The 24,379-nt window shown below is 40.5% G+C and overlaps 1 protein-coding gene across 1 annotated transcript; it reads right to left on the minus strand.

Moving 5' to 3' along the window:
• Positions 1-6,302: 6,302 nt before the first annotated feature.
• slc4a5b (solute carrier family 4 member 5b) lies at positions 6,303-23,890 on the minus strand. Its single transcript, XM_084572847.1, has 23 exons — positions 23,823-23,890; positions 23,460-23,620; positions 22,019-22,174; positions 21,709-21,816; positions 20,511-20,566; positions 18,791-18,948; positions 18,614-18,701; positions 18,375-18,529; positions 17,611-17,736; positions 17,006-17,180; positions 16,765-16,898; positions 16,493-16,673; positions 15,588-15,678; positions 14,835-14,893; positions 13,620-13,811; positions 12,924-13,037; positions 12,591-12,704; positions 8,104-8,265; positions 7,834-8,012; positions 7,640-7,712; positions 7,479-7,547; positions 7,194-7,367; positions 6,303-6,661 (listed from the first exon to the last, which is right to left on the minus strand). The coding sequence occupies exons 1-23, from the start codon at positions 23,873-23,875 to the stop codon at positions 6,392-6,394; spliced, it is 3,048 nt and encodes a 1,015-aa protein (XP_084428973.1). The 5' UTR covers positions 23,876-23,890; the 3' UTR covers positions 6,303-6,391.
• Positions 23,891-24,379: the final 489 nt, after the last annotated feature.

The raw sequence follows: 24,379 nt of genomic DNA on the forward strand, positions 1-24,379 counted from the left end.
CCTCGCAGTCTGACTCCACCCGGATGCTGACCTGAGGGACGGGCGGGCGCGGCGGCCAGTGGGGCGGAGCGTCGTCGGGGCTGAGGCTCGTCTGGGAGTGAGCAGGTGAGGGGGGGCAGGTGATCTTCAGGTGCAGAGTGATGCTGAGGAACAGTGGTGGTGGAACACTTTTACTCTCCGTCTCTCACACAGATTCCAGTTCATTAGGAGCTCAAACAGTCCTGCAACCAGCCCCACCCCCCCACCCCCCCGGCAGGCGTCTCTGGGTTTTATTACAGCTCTTTGTCTTTATTTATCAAGTCTCACTGAGATAAAATGTGATCAAGACGACAGCTTTAACTGCGTCGTCTCCAAACGTCTCATATTGTCCAACTTTAGAAGCCAAAATGAAGAAACAGAAGTTTCCCCCATTTTTTTTGCTTTTAAAATGATTATTTGCTTATAAATAAAGCTGCAGATTCATTTTCTGTGCATCTAAGCATCAACAGATCTGCGTAAAAGTCAACCAGCTCCACTTTCCTCTAAATTAGGGGTGTCAAACATGTGGCCCGGGGCCTAAAACCGGCCTGCCAGAGGGTCCCATGCTGCTTTAGTAAGACGTGCAGGCCCAGAACTAAAGGACAGAGATCACCAATGACACCTCAGCTCTAAATCATCTGGATTAAATAAATAAAACACTGCAGCATATTTAAAACGCTCCTTTAACCCAGGTTTAATTCAGTTCGGTTCAAATCTACCCGACCATGAAACAGTTTGATGCAGGGAGGATTTGTTGCAGGATTTAATGAGGCGTACCTAATAAACTGATCATTAACACATACACAAAGCTCAAGTTGCATAAATTGGGACTCGTTACGACACACAGGTTCAAAAGTGGAAACGGTTCAGGCTCAGGTGCAGCGTGTTACATGGGAAACACCGGAGGGCGTTTTAAAACGTCAGCCTCGCTGTGGTCGGACCGTAGAGGGCGCTGCTCCTCAGGGGAGTCTGAAGATGTTAGATGGTTTCAGGGAGATGAAGAAGGGAAGACATGCATGCAGTGAGGACGTTTATTAATTAAGATGAGATGCAGAGAAAGGATGACGATATATTGTTTAGGCCAGGTTCCCGATGTCTTTATGTTGCTTGGTAGCTATGGTTAGCTGCTGAGCGGGACATACAAGCCAGCAGCGTTAGGTTAACTCGTAGTTCATATTTCACAAGGTTTGAGTTACCGTCTGCTGCTGAGCGGGCCATACAAGCCAGCAGCATTATTTAGTTTATTTAGATTGTAGGCTAAGCTAGCCAGCAGTATTTAGTTAGCTTATATTTCACAAGGTTTGAGTTGGCGTCAGCTGCTGAGCGGGCCATACAAGCCAGCAGCATTTACTTAGTTCATTTAGATTGTAGGTTAAGCTTCATATCACATGACTATAGGTTTGTTAGGGTCTCTCAGCTGGACAGGGCCTCTAAATGTGTTTTGCCTGGGATTTTGGCACAAGGGATGTAACATCTAATCCTGTGTATTAATGAATGATAGCGGTGGTGGAAGACGTACTCACTCACAAAAAGCAGGAGCGTAAAAATGTTAATTTCAGGTTTAAACAAAGAACAAACACATTATTATTATTTGTCCAGTACTGAGAACATATTAGTGTAGACATAGCAGAGAGAGTACATCACAGAGAGGACAGCAGCCATGCAAGGAGGATGAAATGCAGGAGAGAAGCAGCACATGTTTTTACTCATTAGGAAATTTAGAAAAAGAAACAACCAAAATCCTGTCACAATAAATCAGCTCGTACAAAGAAGATGATTGATGCACCGTCACAACCTTTAACAGCAGTTGTGTCTCAGCTGGGCATCAACCCACCAACAGATGTTAGACTCTTCAGTCAGTTTTACTGGAAGCCTTTTTAGATCAGTTTGGTTGTGACTTCTTGTAATAAAACTGACAGTAGCTAAAATTCAAGGAAACTAAACTGATCAGTTTTTACAGGGATGCTTTTATCAAACCTCCCTGAGCAGTAAGAAATGCAGGTCATCATAGACCAGAACATTATGACCACCGATTTGAAGCCGTGAACCTCTAACTAGCTCCTCTGATTCCAGCCAGCGGCTTCGTTTTCTTCTCTAACTTTTCACAGTGAAATCTGTTTTGATTCAGCTGTACAGCAATAACAGTATGCAGATGCAGAATGTACACATTTTACAGAAGAGAAAAGAGATTATAAATATAGAATCTAGATATGCCAGGATCTACTGACACTATTTGAAGTTAAAGGACACATTTAAAAGACTGAATATTCACGCTCTGACTGCACACAGTAGATTAAAAAAACAAAAACAAAGCTGACACAAAGACATCTGGACTTATTGAGGTTTCTTGAAGACGTTTCATTCAGGTCTTCAAGACTAGTGGGGGACGGTGGGTCTGTTAATGACAGTTTAAGCTGTTTCTGGACATTTACGGGTCACTGCAGTACCACCACTTGTGAAAAAATGGAACAGTGTCAGGTTAATCTGAATAACTTCCATTTGATTGGTCTGTTGATCACCAATCAGAGGGCCTTTGTCTAGTCCTGACGTCTTACGTTACTGTTGGTAGCTTGGACAAAATATAACCATGAGTGGGTCACATAGAAAAACACTGGAAACCTGTAAATGTAGTATTTAAACTCGTAATTCTGATTCTACAAAATTGTGTAAAATGGAGCGGAGACAAGACTAGAAATGTTTTCAATCTCTGCTAACGTTAGCACGATTGCTAATATTAACTGTCTCAACAATACATCTGCATAAGCATTAGCTGCTGCAAAACTCTAGTGAGCTAAGTAGTTAGCCTTTCAATTTATATCGACTAAGGAATCACTGTAACTGTAAAAGTTGTAGAAAAGTTTAATTGAATAGTTTGCAAGCCAAAAAAAGTGTGGGTACCTCTGATTTAGACTTGAATATTACAGGTTTCCAATGTATCTCTCTTATAGGAATGGACTCCGGCATGGTTGTTCATGTCTAACCCAGCAACAGTAACAAGAAGTCGGGACTGATTGGTGGTCGGCCGACCAATCAGAGGGCCAGCAAAGGGATAGATGCAGGTGAGTATCTGGTCCTTAAGGGGCCCTAGTGATTGGAGTTTCAGTGTTTCAGTTACTTGTGTTGGGGACATGACACATATTTTGGACGTTCTTGCGAAATGCCATCAGTAATTTTCCAAATTCTGTTGCAATTCAAGGTGTGACCGAGTACAGTCTGGATCAGGAGGTAACTTGTGTTGACTTGGGACATTGGGGCAGCTCGGTATCCCAGAATGCATTCTGAGGCGTTGTCCAAATCCAGAAAGACTTGACTATCAGGTACCAAAGTCCGGTGTTTGGGTACTTCAGAAGATACTTGGATAAAACATCTTAAAGAAAACTCAACAAGTCCAGTTTCCTTTGTTTCAGCTTTGTCTTTTACCTGTAGAATCTTTACAGCTCCGTATTATCTCTACTGTACACGCCCGCAGTGTAAAAACAACACAAGCAACACAAACATATTCTACAATCGAAAAGCCTAAAACCCAACACACACTGTACATATAAATACAAGTGATACAGCAGCTGTGTTTCTATGGAGCGACTATGTGTGGTGTTGTCTGGCGGTGCTGTCCCAGCCAGGGTTCCTGTCAGGGGAACACATCAGATCACTGTAGGGCACGTGCAGTTTCAGCACACAGTACCTGCGGTCCAGCTCGGTTTGATCGGACGTGACGGTGGAGTACGGGTTGGTTTCCTGTTGGAGGGGGGGGAGGAGGAAGCAACAGGCGTGACGGACGTTGGAGAGAGAACGTGTGCACGAAACAAGACGAAGCAAAAACACATGTAGAGAACAACATGGACACAGAAACACACAGAGGTGAATAAAACCATAAAATATATTACAGAATATTTACATATTATTTAACTGGCGGCCATGTTTGAAACAGGAAGTGTTCTATTTATATGCACAAATTTACAATTTAGCAAATGTTGCAAAATGTGTAAATGTTTCCGGTAACTGCTGACCAGTCGCCTACAGCGGTGTGGTGTGTTTCCTCACATGAACTTCAATTGTTGTGAATTTTTATAAATCATGAAGTAGATAATCCTGTAGCTCTAGTATTACCATAAATTAGACAACAACTACACTGCCTGCAATGGCTTAATACAACTAGACATTAAAATGTTATCTTACTCTGCGTTAACATTTAAAAAAACCTGTTAATTGTGCTAAATAGATTATCACAGCTAAGTCAAACTCATGTAAAATAATCTCTACCAAACACATTTTATTTAACAGCATTAAATGTTTTAAAGGTCAAACGACACAACGAGAGGCGGAGGACGGTGTACTCACAGTCGGAGGTTTGGTTTTGGGAGGGAGGAGGGTTAACGTGGGCGGAGTCTGGCTCTGAGCGGGACTCTACGGCCTCCATGTGAATGTTCACTGGAGGGGGTACAGGGCCGATAGGCTAGGGGACAGAGAGAGGAGGCAGTCGGCATGCGGGACAGTCAAGGAAAAACTCTTAAAGGACAGCGATAGATGGAAGCATTGTTTTTGTTACTGTTGCAGATTATTTCTTTGTGTTAATTTACACTGTGTGGCTGTTCTGAAAGTACAAAGAGAACCCAATCTAACAAATGAAACGGAAATATTACGTGTGCATATTTATAAAGAAATTTAATAACTTGTTTATATCTATGAGGTGCTAATGTAAGTGAAGCCTTGTCTCCAGTATCTGCTGTGACCTCCTTGTCACTAAATGTTTCTGGTAACAGCTGATCAGTGGTCTACAGCAGCTTGGAGGAATCTTAGCCCATTCCTCAGAACAGAACCACTTCAGTTCTGAGATGTTGGTGGGTTTCCTCACATCAACTGCTTGCTTCAGGTCCTTCCACAACATTTCTATTGGATTAAGGTCAGGACTTTGACTTGGCCGTTCCTAAACATTCATCTTGTTCTTCTTTAACCGTTCTTTTGTAGAACCACTTGTGTTCTTGGGCTCATTGTCTTGCTGCATGACCCAGTTTCTCTTCCTTCTTTCCTTCTCTTTTCTTCCTTCTTCCCTTCCTTCCTTCCTTCCTTCCTTGTTTTTTCTTTGTTCGTTCGTTCCTTACTTCCTTTCTTCACTCTCTCTCCTCCCTCCCTCCCTTCCTTCCTTCCTTCCTTCCTTCCTTTTGTCTCTCTTTCCTTCATTTCTTCCTTCTATTTGCTTCCTTCTTTTTTTCCTTCCTTCCTTCTATTTCCTTCGTGGTTTTTCTTTGTTCGTTCGTTCCTTCCTTCCTTCCTTTTTTCTCTCTCATTCCTTCCTTCCTTCCTTCCTTCCTTCCTTCCTTCCTTCCTCCCTCCCTCCCTTCCTTCCTTCTCTTTCCGTCCGTCCATCCTTTTTTCTCTCTCATTCCTTCCTTCCTTCCTTCCTACTATTTCCTTCCTTCCTTCCTTCCTACTATTTCCTTCCTTCCTTCTCTCTCCATCCTTCGTTCCTTCCTTTCTTGTATTTCCTTCCTTCCTTCCTTCCATCCTACTATTTCCTTCCTTCCTTCCTTCCTTACTTCCTTCTCTCTCCATCCTTCGTTCCTTCCTTTCTTCTATTTCATTCCTTCCTTCCTTCCTTCCTACTATTTCCTCCCTCCCTCCCTTCCTTCCTTCCTTCCTTCCTTCCTTCCTTCCTTCCTTCCTTTCTTCTCTCTCCATCCTTCGTTCCTTCCTTCCTTCTTCTCTTTTCTCCCTTTCTTCCTTCCTACTGTTTCCTTCTTCCTTTTTCCTTCCTTCCTTCCTTCCTTCCTTCCTTCCTTCCTTCCTTCCTTCCTTCCTTCCTTCCTTCCTCCCTTCCTTCCTTCCTTCTTCTCTTTCCTCCCTTTCTTCCTTCCTACTGTTTCCTTCTTCCTTCTTTCCTTCCTTCCTTTCCTCTATTTCCTGCCTTCCTTCCTTCCTTCCTTCCTTCCTCCTCTCTCCTTCCTGCCGTCCTGGTCCAGATGCAGTAGAACCGACCCAAACCAGGACACCCTCATGTTTCATGGAGGGACATGTAATATTGGCTCATTCTGTTTCATTTGTTTGACTAGATTCTCTTTTCTCTAATTCTTCCAGTTCCCAGTGTGGCATGCAGACAGTGGTGAGACAGGAGTCTTGGATGTCAGCCACCAAGTAAAAGAGGTTTTGTCAACAGTAACAAAATTTAGAGGACACCACTGTCTTTACATTACATCTAAGAAACACCGTCAGTTCAACCAGGACCAAAGAAATGAGGAAATAACAGGAACAAACAAGCAAACATGTTCTAAAGTGCTGGAACAACGTTGGACAGGTGGACAGACAATAAAGACTGTAGTAAGTGTTATACAGTGCCTTTTCAGCAACACTGTGGGACAAAGAGGAGAAACGTACAATATTAGTCAGAGAGAACAAACCCAGGAACGACACAGCCACAACACATGGAGTGACGCACATTTAAATACACAATGAATGGTGAGAAAAATATATATATATCCTTCACCTCCTCGTCGCTGTCCGGCTCCACTGGCTTCTTGTCTTTCTTCTTCTTCTTCTCGTCCTCCTTCTTCTTCTTGTCTTTGTCCGGCAGGATGTCGTCCAGCCAGGCCAGGTCGTGCTGTGAGAACATCAGATCCAGCAGCTTCCGCACGACCATCAGACCCAGAATCTGCAAACGGTGGAAAGACGATCAGCGCTAACAGCTGCTAACTAAGATCCAAAGACACAGATGTCAAAGATGCAGATAAAAAACATTGCACAATATTTGCTAATTAGCACTAAATGGAGAGTTCAGTCATAAACCAATCAAAGCAACCAAAGCACCTCACTGTCTTCTCCATGTATGTTACAAAAAATCATTGTTAAGCAAAAAAAAAAACAAACTGAAGCAAAGACAACTGGACTTGTAGAGCTTCTTGAAGGTGTTTCATACAAGGCTTAAGTTCTAATAGACTGGTGGGGGGGGGTAAACTATGACCTGGATGAGTCCTGCTGGCCAGTACTGCTGCGTCTCTGTCCACAGATACTGACAGGACAAAGAAGGCGAAGACCTACGGTATCTAGCATGATAACTGGGGTTGGAGACTAAAAACTGGTCCATGTCCACCAGCTTGAATCACGAAGACGAGCACTGAAGCTCCGAACATTATCTCTGCGCTAAGATCACTCCACCGTGTTTCCGGACCTCCACGAACACTCACCATTACAGGGAAGATGATGGCCAGGAACGTGGACTTGAGGATCCAGAGGACCGCCAGGCAGACGATCTGGACCAGGGTGAACAGGTGGACGCGTCTCAGAGGGACGTGGCGCAGGAAGGAGAAGTCGGGCTGGTGTTTGGCCGGCATCAGATACAGCTTGATACGCTCCCAGAACTTGAGGAGGCGGAGGAGGAGGAGGAGGAGGAAGGACAACAGTGTCAGGAGTCAGGACTTTTTAGAGATGAACAACCATTGGACTCCTCAAACAAAACAACTTCAACACACCTGGATGCCGCTCAGAGAGGCCACTCCCATGTAGAGGAAGACTCCATAGAGGACCGGCATGGGAATGTACTGAAGAAAAGAGATCAGCAGAGCGCGGAAGGTTTAAAAAATAAAACTAAATGATGTAATAAAATAAAATAAAACATCTCCAGCAAACTGACCTGAAGGATGGGAGCGAGGAAGACCGAGAGTCCGGTCAGAACGAAGACCAGGATACCCGTTAACCTCTGCTCTCTGGAGACGGAGAGTAAAAAAGTATTATTTCATCAGAAGCCCCTAGATTAAGACGTTCTCCTGGGTCTGGGTTGGTTTTGGGAGGAACTCCTGAACGAGCTCCGGTTCATCTTCCTCTCACCTGACCCCCAGGAACTGAGGCTGCTCTCCGGGGGCGCTCGACTCGCTCTCCATCTTCAGAGAGTCGATGTGGGCGATGGAGATGACGGTGGCCGCCACGTACCAGGGCAGGCCCATGAAGGAGCACACCGCCATCAGCACCCCCACCCAGAACAGGTCCAGGTGGTAGCCACAGCCTTTCTGCAGTCGGGACAAGAGGAGGGAGTTGGAAAAAGGTCTTTTGATGGCATTTGATGAAATGTAATCTCTGTTATTTTTTTCTTCTGCAGACCTTCAGCTTGTTCTCTTTGCGGTTGACGATGACGGCGCTGATCTGCTGGTCCATGAAGATGAGGATGGTGACGAGGAGGGCGGGGACGAAGCTGGCCACGTACCACCACCAGGGGTTCTTACCGAACGGCAGCACCAGCCAGCCTCGGTCGGGACGCGTCGGCTGGACAAGAACAAATATAAGAGAAGTAAATACATAACGGAGGAAGGAGTGAAGGAGATCATCACCTTCACGTCTGGATGAGGAACACTGCAGACGGCAAACAAGGAGGAAGAACAGGTTCTATATAAATGTTAGTATATTTTTAGATGCATCAGTGTTTCATTAAACACTACAGAGGATGTGAACAATAAAACTGAAACAAACATCTGTATTATAAACAGCCTGGCCAAAAAAACACACATTTCTTCCTGGAAGACGATGGTTCTCCACTATCCTTCCAGTTTTTAATAATGCCTTGGACAGTTCTTAACCCAGTTTTAGTAGTTTCTACAATCTCCTTAGATGTTTTCTCTGCTTGATGCATGCCAATGATTTGACCCTTCTCAAACAGACGACCACAGGATGTGTCTTTAGACATGGTTGTTGAAGAAATGAGAAGCTACTCATTGCATCAGTTGGGCTTAAATAACTTGTTGTCAGCTGAAAGATAATCACCCATGCAGTAATTATCCAATAGGAGGTGAATACCTGTTTGATTAGTTAAATTCAGGTGGAGACTTTTTTTTTTTTGGCCAGGCTGTTTTTATTTTTATATTGTCTTCAGGTCAAACATGCAACTCCTGTCTTCTAGCGTCTATAAAGCTTGAAATATAAAATTATCTCCCAGGTTCATTTAAATTTATCACCACAAACTCTACTGCTTTTTTTTCTTTATTTATTTTCAATAAATGTAATGTTCAATAAACATCATTTATATTTATACAAATACATTTATATATATTTATATAAATGAGTTTTCTCATGTTCTGCACTGTTTTGTCCTTGTCCTGTAAGTACTTTGGTTGTTTTTCTTTATCAATAAAAAAAAAACAAAAAGAGTTTTCTCAATGCAAATGTGCAAAAATATTTAATTAAAAATGTATGTGTGATAAATTGCTTTATGTTTATCATTTAAGTATCCTGAAAAAAATATATATTTTTCTTTTAAATCACATTTATTTAGTATTTGAATTATATCCAGTCATTGCTTGTGTGGTCCAGACTGAGGGCTATGATTTTATTGTCGTATGATATTAATTAGATAATAATCAGTTTTATGTGTCATTGTACTAAATATAAGACCTTTTTTTTTAACTTACATTTACTGAATTTATTTACTAGATGAAAATTATTACAACGGTTTCAGATTTACTCAACATTTTAAGTGTAAATTTTTTATTATTTTTTTATTTAGTTTTTTATTATTTTTTATAATATTTTTATTATTATTTTTTAAGTGTAGACTTACTTGTAATTTTTGAGCAAGAATAAGCAAAAAATAAAAAATAAATGACTTTAGAGGTCAGAGGATAGGTTCACAGACTGATCTTTTCAGTGAATTCATTCATGTTTTACTCTTCTTTTCAGAATTTATAGCCAAAACACTGCAATTAAAATAAATGGTAAAATATATATATATAAAAAAAAACAATAAAGGGAAAGTTTTATACATCTGCAGCTTTGACATGTTCTGAAAGTGTGGGGATTTATTCATCTACTACTTTGGTCGGGTCATATTTCTGCCAGAAATCCTTTACATTCGAATACAACAGAACTAACCATGGTATTTAACCATGTTATTTACAAGCAATTACATGAAGTAAAGAAAGATTTCTGATAGAAAAACATTTGAAAACAGGACAAATTTGATCCGAGGAAAATATGAACGGTTGATTTTCAGGCTTTTTTTCCACAATATTTTTGTAAAATAATTGGAAAAAGTAAAAAAAAATAGAAGTTTCTTTGTTGGAAATCAGACGACATCTCATCAACACCACTAGTTTATATTTACTCTCTTTATTACTAAAAAATAAAAGATAATAAAAGCTTCAAGATCCAGTATTTTCTTAGTTTAAAGCATAGACTGTATATAAATATGGACACCACATCTCCTCTTCCTCTCATTGGTCAAACTGACTCTATTCTCCCGGGGATACGTGCGGCGCCATCTTGTGAGTTTGGATCCAGAGTCTGATCAGTACGGTCTGAGGGCGGAGCCACGTGGAGCCGTGATATTGATGCCCCGCCCACACTTCCTCCAGACTCACTCATGTTTTAGTTTAATTAATACTACGCTCTGCTCTACCTCCACCTGTTACAACGAGATGTTGGATTAACATTGTTTTTATTTTTTTTATTTTTTTATAACTCCCACAGGACTGGTTTTACAAAGCAGTTGGCATGGCAACTGGTGGTTGCCATTATGTCACATCCTGTTTCTATACAGTCAAATACAGTGATCCCTGGTTTATCGTGGGGTTAACATTCCATTATTATTTATAGGGTTTTATATGTATTTGTTTTATTAATTATACTGTTGTATGTGTATTTTAAACCTTTATGAACCCTTCCCACAGCCGTATAAACACTTTCTATGCTCTTTAACTTCCGATCTAATGCGGGTAAAGAAGCTCAAACAGAGGCGTCCGTATCTGTGTTCTCCATTGTGCCTCTTTGTCTACTTACTATGTATTTATGCACTATGTACACTACGTAGTAGTATTTTTTATTCTTTTAGTATGTGTTTTATGTGTTTTAACTGATATAAGCATTTTCTATCCTAAAAAAAAACAAAAAAACAGTAAAAACAAAAATCAGTTTTTACTGTTTTTAGGATAGAAAATGCTTATTTTACTGCAAAAATAATTAAAATAATAAATTGGTAAAAATGGAATTCTGCGCTTAAGCACTAACACAAGCGGCCATTATCTGCGCTCTCGCCAGTCATTGTCTACTCGTACCAGGGTTTTTAATTCATAGTATCTAATTTTACATCTAATTTTACAAAATACAGCCGATAATTAAAAAAAATAAAATAAAATGAAAGAAAGAAAAATGAATATATTCATTATTTTAATTATCTTTGAGGTAAAATAAGCATTTTCTGTCCTAAAAAATAAAACAAGTTAAAAAAAAAATAAAAGAATTAAAACACATATTAAAAGAAAAAAATAGTAGTTTCTCTTAATATGTTTTAATTATTATTATTGTTTTTATTTTTTTATTTTTTTAGGACAGAAAATGCTTATTTTACCGCAAAGATAATTAAAATAATAAATATGTAAAAACTCATATATGCCACAGAATTCTGCATTTAAATAAGCTCTAACACAAGCAGCCATTATCTGCGCTCACCATTGTAACTCACCAGTCATTGTCTGCCACTACTATTTTCTTCACGGGTTTTTAATTCATACATATCTAATTTTACATCGCAGGAAAATACAGCCAATAAAAAAAATAAAAAAATTATATATTTATTATTTTATTATCTTTGAAAAAAAAATATATATATTAAAACACATATTAAAAGAAGAAAATGGTAGTTTTTTAAAATATGTTTTATTTTATTTTTTTTACTTTTAACATTTAAAACGCATATTAAAAGAAAAAATAGTTTCTTTTAATATGTGTTTTAATTTATTTTTATTTTTTTTACTTTTTTAATTTTTTAGGACAGAAATTGCTTATTTATTTTACCGCAAAGATAATTAAAATAATAAATACATAAATATATTTTTTTAAATTATTGGCTGTATTTTCCGGCGATGTAAAATTAGATATGTATGAATTAAAAACCTACGAAGAAACAAGTCAGCGAAAAGTGAACCGTGAAGTGGCAAGAGACGACTGTAACTAACTAAAAGAAAACTTATCCAAAAGAATTAACACTTCATCATTCATCAACATTATATTAACTACCTAAAATGTCTGAAACCATCCTTGAAATAAAAATTATTTGACGTGTATTTTAGTGTTTTAGTTTGACCCAAGTCCCGCCCACTAACAAGGAGGAGGTGGAGCTTATGACCTATACTGCAGCCAGCCACCAGGGGGAGCTCTACTTGCTTTGGCCTCACTTTAGAGGAGCTGTTCTACTGTCCATCTTTATATACAGTCTATGGTTGTGACTTGTATAATGAGGATGGTGAGACTCATACAGTGAATAATTAAGTGTGAGCGCCTGTAGACGATGGAGAAGGTGAGAAAACATCATTTTGTTGTGTCCACAAATCAGATTTGATTTAAATTACAGCAGCAGAATTATTACCCCATGCCTTCAGTGATAAGGGGTTGATTTTTAACAGTATATATTTTATGGATTACATGTTTTTATATCAAAATAATAATAAAAAAAAAAAATCTAAATTTTTAAAAGTTGACTAAGGTCTAAGAAGCTCAAAGTATTTCAGTAGCACTACCACCACTAGCATGCACACAGAAATATAAGACATGTTCACATGCAGAAGAGGAATCACAGATTATGTAGATTATTAATCAAATACCTTGAACTCTGTTGGTACGATTAGTTTGGGTGTGTCTAACCCCATCAACATATCCAGACCCACAAAGGTCATGATTGACATGAAGATGGAAAAATCACTGATTAGCTTCCTCAGCTAGCGGCCGACCAACAAACACAACAACAGGACAAAGGCGATATGACACAGAGGGAGGAAGACAAAACGTCCAAGAGAACGGTTCAAACGTGAGGGAAACAGAGACAGAGAGAAGAGATGTTTGTAAAAGAATGATTTGATCTGATAAATCTGCATCAAGGAGGAAAGAAATGCATCCGGCAGAGGTAGGAATAAACATAGGAGGTGTGCAGGGAGGACCTTGAGCTGAGTGGGAACGTGCAGTTTGGGCGTGTCGAGCTCCAGCAGGATGTCCAGGCCACAGAAGACCAGGATGGAAATGATGATGGAAAAGTCGCTGATCAGGGAACGGAGCTGGAGAGTATTCAGGGGGAGAGGGTTGGATGAGGAGGAGGATGGATGGATGGATGGATGGATGAAGGTTCATTCAGTCATTCAGGTCATGGTGTAACTAAAAAAAGAAGCTGAAACAACAACTGGACTTGGACTGTCCTCAACTTTTAACACCACCCACTTTTCTCTTTTAGAGCTGAGGACTCAGATCTTTTCTAGTCTGGTCTTGTTAACATTTCCTCAGAGTTTTATCATCAGATATTAGTTTTAGCTCGTCATCGTCTTAGTCACAGAAAAAATGGAAATGAACTCTACAAGAAATCCAACAAGTCCAGTTGTTTCAGCTTTTTTTTTTGTGGAGATGAAGCTCAGAGCATCTTTTAAAGGAAAAGGACGGTGATATTCTACGTATTCTAGTCATAGTCGTCTTTTTAGAGCTTGTGAACATCATGATCTAGTTTCTGTCGTTTTATATCACCAGTCCTTATCCTCATCCAGACTCCAGACTCTGAACATGCAGGTTTGCTATATTTGCAGCATTAAAGCCATACCCAGGAAAGGTTTCATTCTGCAGGTGTTGATGCATGCACGTCATTGTCTTACCTTGGTCGGGAAGTAGCGGCTGAACTTGAACTTCTTGAGGGAAACGGTCATGGAGTAGGTGCCGAAGAAGAGGATGAAGGACATGAGGGCCAAGTCGGGGACATACTTACAGGAGTTCCCCAACAGCATGCCGCCGTACTTCACACACTCCTTCTTACTCAGCTGACTCCAATCCATGTCTGTCAAGTTAAACTACACCGACGGGAGCAGACAGCGGGAAGAGGAGGAGGAGGAGATGTGGAAGGATGGGTAGAGGAGTGGAGACAAAGAAGGCAACGAAGAGAAAGAGAAGAGACAAGCGATAACAGAGGAAAAAAGAAGCCACAGCGCTCTCTAACGGCCACCTGAATAAAAACCTTGGCCTGTAGTTATCAAGAGTCAAAGTCATGATGCCTCTGTTTTATCACACTGACCACCTCTTATTTCTGAGTCGAAAGGGTTCAGGTTTCTTATCAGAGTCTGGGAACATCTGGATTTAACTATCAACCGACACAGTGAAAAGAAAAATACTTCTGCACCAACTGGATCGTCCTTCAACCAATCAGAGACATTTTGTTGAGAACAAATCCAACTCCACGGCGTTCAAATGACGTGTATGACTAGTGTTACTCTTCTGTCCATCACAACATTAAGCCCCGCCCACAAATTATCTGATTGGCCCGGTAGATCTTTGCAGAAGCGAAATCAGTTCCCAACGACGAGAACAACTTTCTCCAAAAAAAAAAAAGTTTATCTGGCTTCCAGTCTATTATTGTATCCAAACATAGTGATTCTTATGCTTAATGTTGCTGGACTTTAATTTACTGTTTATATTGAGCAGCAGGTGGAAAAGTCAAAAGGTCAATAGTTTATTACGTGGTGATAATAGTTTGTTTTCTATAATCTACAGTTCGATTTATTTACGGAACGCTGACAATGGACCTTATCCACATTTATTCCTGCAATCAAAGACCAGTCAGCAGATTCTACACTGAAGCACATCAGCCGATCACGTCTGGTTTAGACAGCTCAGTCGCTCTGAGGAGCAGCATTTAGAAAATTATCGTCCAGTTTTTCTACACTTGATAAACACAGGCCGAGATTCCAGTGGCTCAAACTTCAACCACTGCTCGGTGAAACAACACCGTCATCAAACAACTTAAAAAAATGGCAATAACAATGATTTGTAAAAGAGATTCCGACATCACATATTTTTTTCTGCCTTCTGTCACTTACCAGCAGAGACATGTTATCATCTGAGGGTGGAGCTGAAACATTCAAGCCCAGCGCAGATGCTGAAGACGACAAAAAACAGAAGACGGGGGAAACAAATTAATAATGGATGGATTTTAAGACAAGTTCAGACCTCAAATTAACCTCCGCCCTGAGTAATCTGATCACAAGTGTCTATTTTAAAGTGATCTGATCTGAGTCCACATGTGGAGGTGGTCTGGGACACATGTGACCTCCTTCCTTTGGTAGTGTGAACTCACAATGAGTCCTGGGTCACGTTAAAGACCACCTACTCAACAGGGCTGATCTGTGGGAGCGTCAGGACATGATGGCGCTGCTTATTTACAGACAGACAAACTGAGATCAGATCTCAAGTGCTGGCTGGAGACGCATGTGGAGACACATTTTAATTAAGACCAGGCGTGGACACAGGGACTTAAAGGTGGACAGGTGAGATCAGATTGACCAGGACGGATGTTAATGCCTTCCTTAGTTGTAGTCGTAACAGATAATAAACTACTCCTTCATCATTACTTGTAGCTCATCTGTACGTGCATACTCACTTTTTCAGACAGCATCCAAAAATGAGGCAAAAACAGAAAAGATAAACACAATCATCACAGAGTAAAGACTGAAAGTAAAAAATCTCCTTTAGTGAATATTGAGCATATAATGAACTCATATCTTTTCTAATTATGTGTATGATGATAAACTGAATTGTAAAAGCCAAAAACAAAATATGGTTTGAAGACTCACCCTGGTCTGGAGCGATGCATTCACACTTGTAGGACGTGATGAAGTCGGGTTTGAAGCCTCGGTTGATTGGGTAATACTTAAAGGATCCTACCTGTGGAGAACAAAAGGTTTTCATCTTTATACTTTGTCTTGAATCTTAACCCTCATACCTGATATGGACAAAAGTGTCCTTTTCAGGTTTTATTTTTTTGATTACTCAGTGTTGGTTATGCTTGCTGCTATGATATTTGGTAAAGGTGTGTATTTTTGAAGAAATTTTGATATTTCAAAAACAAATCCCATAATACTCTATTTTTACACTGTGTTACCTAAATAGTTACGTTGTTACCACTAAGGGACAAAAGTGTCCTCTTTTAAAATGGCATAAAAATGGCATATGTTAATATTTTTTTATGCTTTTTCTTACACAAATCTTTCTTTCTTTTCAATATTTTAACCCTTTATATGCCAGTGTTTGTGATGGCATCACAATTTTCTTGTAAAAAAACACACAAAAATTGAATTATTTTCAATAATCTGAATGCAAAGTGGATTTTTCTTGGGGGGATTATTAGAGCCTTGGATATGTCAATGAACAGTAGCAAAACTGATTTTGATGGATTTTTAGTTTTTTGTAGTCTCAGATTTACAATTAAATTTTTTTGTGTGTTTTTTTACAAGAAAATTGTGATGCCATCACAAACACTGGCATATAAAGGGTTAAAATATTTAAAAATAATCAAACATTTGGTATTTATGATTAGGACTGAAGAAGATTAAAAGATTTGTGTAAAAAAAAAGCAGAATTTTTTTTTTATGCCATTTTAAAAGAGGACACTTTTGTCCCTTAGTGGTAACAACGTAACTATTTTAAAATCAGGTATGAGGGTTAAATCTTCTCAAAACATTTGGTGCTCATTACCTACCATCTTCTTGATGGCGTCAGAGATGAAAATGAAGGAGATGAGGCTGGAGAACCCCTCCTCTGTGAAGCGGGTCATGTATTTGATGATGTAGCTGGCGTCTGAGATGACCAGCAAGAAACACTGCAGACACGAGTGGATGCCGATCCACAGACGTAACTCCATGTAGTCTATACCGTTGCTCCTGCGAGGACAGAGGTCAAGGGACAAGCGTTTACATGTCGTCGCCACTTGTACAGAATGCAGTTGTGCGCTTTAGCATGTGTGCGTCTCACTTGCTGAACTCGTAAAGCAGCTTCTCAAAGATGAGAATGGGTCCGGTTGAACTGAGGATGATGAGAGGCTGTCCGCTGAAGACACAAAAGACGGTCCCTGCTAAAGCGGTGCCGAGGAAACTCTCCATCACTCCCTGAGGCAAAGAGACGGGTAGAAAGATGTGAATTCACATATGAGACGATGTCCTATTTAATCAGTCTGGCAGCTTTGTTTCATTATGTTGGAGTCCACATAGAAGACCTGGTAATTGTCGGTGGCGTCCCCTAGAAGTCCTCCGAAGGTGATGGCATTGGTGATGCAGCCCAGGTAGATGAAGAGCACAGCAGAGATGGACTGGATATGGAAGCCATCGTAGATATCACTACAATACCATGGCATCTTCCTTTTGATGTCCAGCCACAATCCACCACAAAACCTGTTAACACAAGCACTCGGTTAAGATGACTGTGTCACACGGTTTGGACCATGTGTTCAAAATACGTCCTTTCTTTTTTAAAAGAAAAGTTTCAGGTGTTGGTCTATCATCTATCCTCACTACAGTTCTTGACACTTGGTTGACGTACAATACAATGATTAATTGATGGGTGAGCTCCTGCAAACCTCTAGCGAGCTAAGTAGTTAGCCTTCCAGTTTATACAGACTAAAGAAGGAGTATAAAAATGAGTGCTGGACCAAGAAAGAAAACAAAACCTTACCACTTCCATGCAGAAATGGATGAGGAACGTATTGAATTGTATTGTGCCATGAGGGTTGCAGTAACGCAAGGTGTGCCAATACGTACGTATATATATTTAGCATTTTTTTAATGTAGGTATGCCCATAGACGTTTTCCAGTCCTCCCATACCTCCCAGTGAATTTCAGCTCCTCTCCCAGCTCATGTGGAGCTGGAAGCTCCTCGTCCTCTCCACCAGCTGCACCGCCAGCCGAGCCATTCATCTGACCCAGTTCATTCAGGTTCAGCACCGACTTCCTGGAACAATAACAAAAAATTCAGACAAATCTCAAAACAATGAGCAACCACTTCCACAATGTTTTAACCTTATACATTGTTATTCATCATCTCATACATCAACTTCCACACATTAACACAGAAAGATTACACTTTATTCAGGAAAATGAGCTAATATTACATATCTGTGAGGTGCAAAAGTAAGAGCATCTCTAGGATTAAAAGTTAATGTCAAGGCCAAATTAGATCCATCCAAGTGTTTCCAGCGAACGTAATGAGACTTTTTGTTTTAAAACAAAACGGGGAACTGAAGACGACTGGTCAGCAGTTACCAGAAAACATTTAAAATGAACTAACTAACTAAAAACAAGGGTTCACATACTTTTGTAACTCACAGGTATAAACAGATGATTCATTCTCTTGAATACACAAATGCACAAGAGTAATATTTATTCTTCATTGTTGTTCGATGGGTTTTCTTGGTCTACTTTCAGGACTAATGTGATGTTTTGAGACATTTTTGAGGAGAAATGTAGAAAATTCTAAAGGATGCCAAAACATTTAAGCAGCACTGTACAATGTAATTATAAAAAAAGACTGATTACAACCATTGAAGAAAACCCTTTTGTATTTCTTTCGTGTTTAGTCTGAGTACGTACCTCATCTCTGCTGATGGAACCTTCTTGGGAGGCTCAATGCGTATTTTGGGGTCCCATTCTCCTGGGGGAAGGACAATCACCTCATCCAGAAACTCATCAACACCTGCAATCAGGTCTTCACGGTCTCTTGCTTTATAGGCGACATCACTGAACAGCTGGCAGACGGCAAAGAATAAAAAGTCAAACCAAAAGATTTGTGTGAGTACAACGGTGATGACACCAGCGAGTACGCCACTTACATCGTCCACCATGAGCGTAGCGATGGCTCTGCCAATCTCATTGTAGGACTTGGTTTTGCCCTGAGGACCCAGCAGGATGAAGAGAAACCTGTGAGGAGAGAAGTTTAGAAGGGTGATAAATGTACATGCGAATAAATTTGAGAGTGTAGTCGAAATAGAGACAGCAGGGACGCCCACCTGGTTGGCACAGGGACCTCGGTGAGGCCTCCAAGAGTCGTGGCTTGAGCCAAACGCACAAAGGAGACGAAAGGTTTGTCCAGAAAATCCACCTCACCAATCAGGACGTTGGATGCTTCGGCATCACGAGGAATCTTCTTCATGAACTTATTCTTCAGCTGGAAGGAGAAACGGGAGTTAGACATCACATGTGTTAGGCTCGTTGGTCTGGAGCTGACCGGTCAGATCATGTGAGCTGATGATGTGAATGGTTTGATAACTGACTGACAGGAGGCGAGAAGGAAGGCTAAAATTACTTCAGTAGAACAGATTTCGGATGCAAACATGGGTCAGGTGGTCTACCTCTTCCAGAATGCAATGTCTCAACAAATATTGGAAAAACTAACAGGAAATCCGGAGCAGCGTCCGTACGCCTTAAATCTTGACAACATCTGTAATAATCTGTGAAACATCTCAACATCTCCTGGATTCATTTAGAGGAGAGGCTGTTCCTGTTGAGTTTGAACTAGTCATGAACAAGTCATGGTACCAAAAAGAACATCAACCGGACTTGTTGGGCAGACACCACAAAACTCTGGAACCAACGACGACATTAGTTTGATGGAAATCTCTTTCACAACGAAGTAAAATAGTGTCAAAACTGAAAATATCTCTAACTGATATTGAATTTAAGAATTATCAGAGGATAGACTTAAGAATAAAAGCAAATATTTATCCAACACTCCACAACCTGAGCCACCACCTTGGACGTAGAGTTTGATTTTCCGGTTTAAGCTCATGTCGTGCTGCAGCTGGTTCGGGTCATACCTCCTCCTCTGAACCAAGGAGGCACGTGGCAGTGGAGTGGTGGCTGCTTAGATTCAAATCTCTTCATAATCTGTTAATGCAGCTTTCAGAGTCAATTCACCAGCTGGTCCTCGTTCACTCGCCCCTAACTTCTTGGTCTTAAGCAACCAAAAACAGGACATTTCAACCTAAAGAATAATCCACCAGCTCACTCCAAGGTTTGCTGCTATACTCTGAGATTATTTGTGTTGTTTTATTCTTGTCCTGGAGGCGCCACGCCAGCTTTCTGTGAACAAATAACTACCTCAGACTCAGAGGTCCCGCGCACACGTTCATCTCCAGCTTTGAAGTATTTGTCAAGATACTGACCCAAATAACAAACATGTGACGGGAGCTAAACTATTTCACTGATGTTCCTTTTTTTGGTGCAAGAATGAAAGAATTAAATGCAGGTACAAGCACAGTTTAACAAATTCCCATCTCAGCTCCCAGGCTGCGTGGATTAGAGGGATTAAGAAATCTGACGGCTCTGTTCAACTTCTCATAATCGATGTTTTCACTGAAAAGTAACAGAAACAACTAAAAACCACTGAGAGTGAATGTTTTCTGTACTCTGTGGCTCCTGTTAACTGCACAGAAATAAAATAACCCATCGTTATTGTCCCACAGGCTACAAGCAAGATCAGCTGATAACAGATCAATTAGAAATCGGCGTATGCAACGCCATAGTTCAACAAGTAGAGTGTCCGGTTTTAAAAGGGGAAACTTTCATTTGTGGATGTGGTGATGTGCTATGAAATTTAGGAGCTTCTGGAGTTACCAATTGTTATTGAATACTCTAATATATATATATATATATATATAGATATATATATATATATATTATTTGCTTGTTTGTGAATTGAACATAGAAACACACAGAGAATAAGATCACCTGGTCTGAGCTCGGTGTGTCTGAAATATCATTCATGCTTCGGCTCTGAGCTGGATCTGAAAATGAGGAAACAGCAAATGAACATTTATTAAACAAACTCTGAGTAAAAAATGTAAATCTGATGCAATTAATTAGTCCTGAGAGAAAAAGCTAGAGGGCAGCTTCGACCTTCATTGTGACCAGCGGTTTGTGTGAAGGATTATATTTTTAATGACTCACTTCTTTTTTAAAGCAGATTTGGGAACAAATGAAATTAAACGGAGAAAGAACAAGAACATAGCACACAGAGCCCCAAACAATCCTCTGATAAGCCCCTTCACCCAGAGAGATTCACAATAGAAATCAGCAAAGGTTCACACAAAGGGAGTCAAATCTGTAAAGTAAACACACATTATGGCCGACATGTGTTCAACACACACACAGGAAGCCACGTCAAGAGTTGAAGTCATGCAGTAGCTGGGTTAGCTCAGGTCACAGTTGATTAAAAACGTTAAAAGAGAATCAATCAATGGCTACGTTTCCATGGAGACCAATGTTCCTCTAATAATCAGATTGAGGTTCTCCTTCATCTTCTTCTTCTTCTTCTCCCCCTTGATTTTCCTTTTCATCTATTCTCCTTGTCTTTGTCTCCTTCTCCTTCTCTTTCTCCTCCTGCTTCCTCCTCCTTCTTCTTCTTTCTCCCCCTTTCTCCTCCACTTCCTCATTGTTTTTAATATTCCTCATTTCCCTCCACCTTCTTCTTTCCTCCCTATTCTTCTTCTCCTTCTCTCTTTCCCCTTCTTCTCCTCCTCCTCCTCTTCCTTCTCCTCTTCCTTCTTCTTCTCTTTCTCCTTTTCATCCTCCTCCTTCTTCTGTTCTATTTCCAGTACATGTGATGCTCCTCTTCATCACTAAGGTTCTACAGTGATTGATGTTCTGAAGGAAACACATTTATTCATTTAGTCTCCATGGAAACGCAGATCTCTCTTCCTTTAGTAGCAGTGGCCTTGTAAAAAATATTTAGAAGAAAATGATCTGCTTCTGTAGAATCTCCTCATAACCAAAAGAAACTTGTGTTTTGAAAAGTATCTGATGTGTGATGAGAATGAACCAATGGTGTTGTTGTTGGTGTGTTGTTGTTGATGTGTAGTTGTAGTTATAGGTGTGGTGATGGTGTAGATGTAGATGTAGGTGACGGTGTAAGTGTGTTGAGACTCACGCAGGCGGCCAAGGCTGCTTGACTGCCGAGAGCGTAGGTCTTCTGTGGAGCGGTGGATCCCAGAAGCTGAACTAGTGCTACGACTCAGATTAACCTGAGGACTACGGCCTGACAGAGCAGCAGCAGAAACCATGAGCACAGAAGAGTTTAGAACGAGGGGGGGGTGAGACAGGTGGTGGAAAACAGAGGAAGCATTAAGACGTAATCAGAAGCTGAGATGATTATTATTATTAGTAGTAGTAGTATTATGTTGTTGTTGTTGATTAGTGGATGGAGATGCTAACGTACGGCGGCGCTAACACACACTTACTGGCGGCGGCGTTGGAGGACTTCCCTATGTCGGCCAGCGAGCGGTGGATGGGTTTCTTGGTCTGGTGACGGTGCTTCCTGAGCAGAACAAAGATGATCTTCTCCTTCAGGTCCGGAAGAACGAGACCGTCCGCTATCTGACGGTCCACTATGTCCTCTGGAAGGAAAGTTAAATGAACGAAGACGTACTAACCTCTACAGAACATCTGTTTCAACAGTGAGGGTTAGGGTTAGGGTTAGAATGAGCAGCAAGGAACCATTTTCTTCTTTATCCAAACTCCATATTACAAACTAACTCTCAGCAGGGGTTGGCTATTTCTTTGAGCATGTTAAATCTTTGGTGGTTGCTGTTATGCACATTTGTTGAGATGCTACTGATAGATGCAAAAATACAACATTTCTCATTTTTATCTCAAGTTTATCTCAAAATCTTTTGGTCTCTTTTTGCACATCGTTTAATCTCCTTCCAGCTTCATCAAACACATTTCCAGCACAAAAGCAACTTTAATTAACTTATCAACAGCTGGCGATTTTGCAGCTAAAGATCCAGACAACTTTACAACAAATTCCACCCATTACAGCAGAGTATCCAGTCCTTGTGTCTGAAGGTTCTCAGTTGTCCGGGTCATGGTACATCCCAAAATTAAAACAAACAAAGACAAAACAAAGACAGCTGGACCTATTTAGTTTATTGAAGACATTTCTGTTCTAAATGAGTTTAAATAAACCTAAACTGAAGAATCTGCTTCAAGAAAACCCCATGCCTTTGTTTTGTCTTTGTTCATGAAGGCACTTCTAAAAGGTCATTAACAGACTCTAGTCACATTCCTATCTAAACCTCAACCCCTCCCCTCCCCCCACCCGTCTATTAGACTTGGATGAAACGTAATTAATAAACCCAAGATGAAAAACAAATGTGGCCCAATCCAAAGCCTTTAATATTCAGTAGAAAAAAAGCTTAGTTTAACCAGAAGAACAAGTTTTATTTTTGTCTCTGAAATGGGAAGCCACTGACTGAATGTTCTGTACCCTTATCTCTTCTGAAGAGGAATAATAGATCTGGTATGACGTGGATTTTATCAGCTTTGGTGTCAGAATAGAATCACAATTTGTTTTATAGATTCAGTTCGTAGCAAAATATGAGTCTGGTAGCATTTTATTATGAGGGCGTGTTTTAACTGATACAGAGAAAAAAAACTCTGCATCAGCTGGATAGTCCTCCGACTAATCAGAGGCATTTGGTTGTAAACTAATTCAGATGATGTGGCCATCAATATATTAAGCCCTGCCCACATATGACCTGATTGGCCTGACAGATATTTGCTGGAGCAGAATCGGTTCCCAACGGAGAGACTCCAGAACAACTTTCCCTGCAATTGTAGGTCGTGGACGTTGGTCTGGCTAAATCCACGTTTAGTGTCAGGACGTCCTGAGCGACTCACCAACAATCTGTGGCAGCGAGTATCCCTCCAGGTCGAGCAGAATGCTTCCTGTCTGCAGACAGGTCCTGAGCTCAAACAGGCTGTGGAGGGTCAGCGTGGACACGTGAGGCTTGCTCCATCTTTCTCCTCCCTCCTCCACCTTCTCCTCAAACTTCACCCACCTACACAGAGAGGGACCAAAGTTCTCGTTTGACTATGTATGGAAGAAACAAATCAATTAGTCTATCAAGCAGCGTGAGGCCGTTATATAATTAAAAACCACAGCTTCGGTCACGTGTAGCGCCCCGGTCCACCACCCTCCATGTCACCTTCAACCTCTAAATCCTAAACTAATGAAACGCCTGTATGTGAGTGTCTTGGTACCTCGCAGACTCTTTCCACTCTAATTCGCCACCCTCCTGCTGCAGCGTGTCCATCTCTGTGAATATCGTGGGCGTTGGGGTGCTGTCATCCTCAGCCAGGATGTGGCGCAGCCGCTCTGCAGCAGGCGACACTAAAGAAACAAGAGATAGTTTATAGATGTGAGTTAAATCTGAGTCACAAGAACCAAGCTGTCAAACCACAACGAGCATGAAAATCTGTAGTACAGGAGCTTTTCTATGACAAACACACTTTGGTCTAGAGAGCTTAGAAGCATCATTTTTAATTTAGGATGTGTCTGTAGTATATACATACAGAAATATCTCAACAACTGTTCATTGTTCCTTCAAATTTTCTCCTTAAGATGCAATGAGACACATTTCTGCTTGTACGTTTATGCAGTGAAGTCTGACTGTTAAAGTAGGAATGATTAGTTAAAGACAGATAAATCGTTATTAGTCACAAGTCAACAAAAATGCATTCACTAGAGGGATAGTTAATTATAAACCACAGTGTACACTGGGAGCTCTTTGAGGGTGAAAGTGTTTCAGAAAACAAAG

The sequence above is a fragment of the Chelon labrosus genome, assembly GCF_963514085.1.
Source record: "Chelon labrosus genome assembly, chromosome: 22".
Lineage (NCBI taxonomy): Eukaryota > Metazoa > Chordata > Actinopteri > Mugiliformes > Mugilidae > Chelon > Chelon labrosus.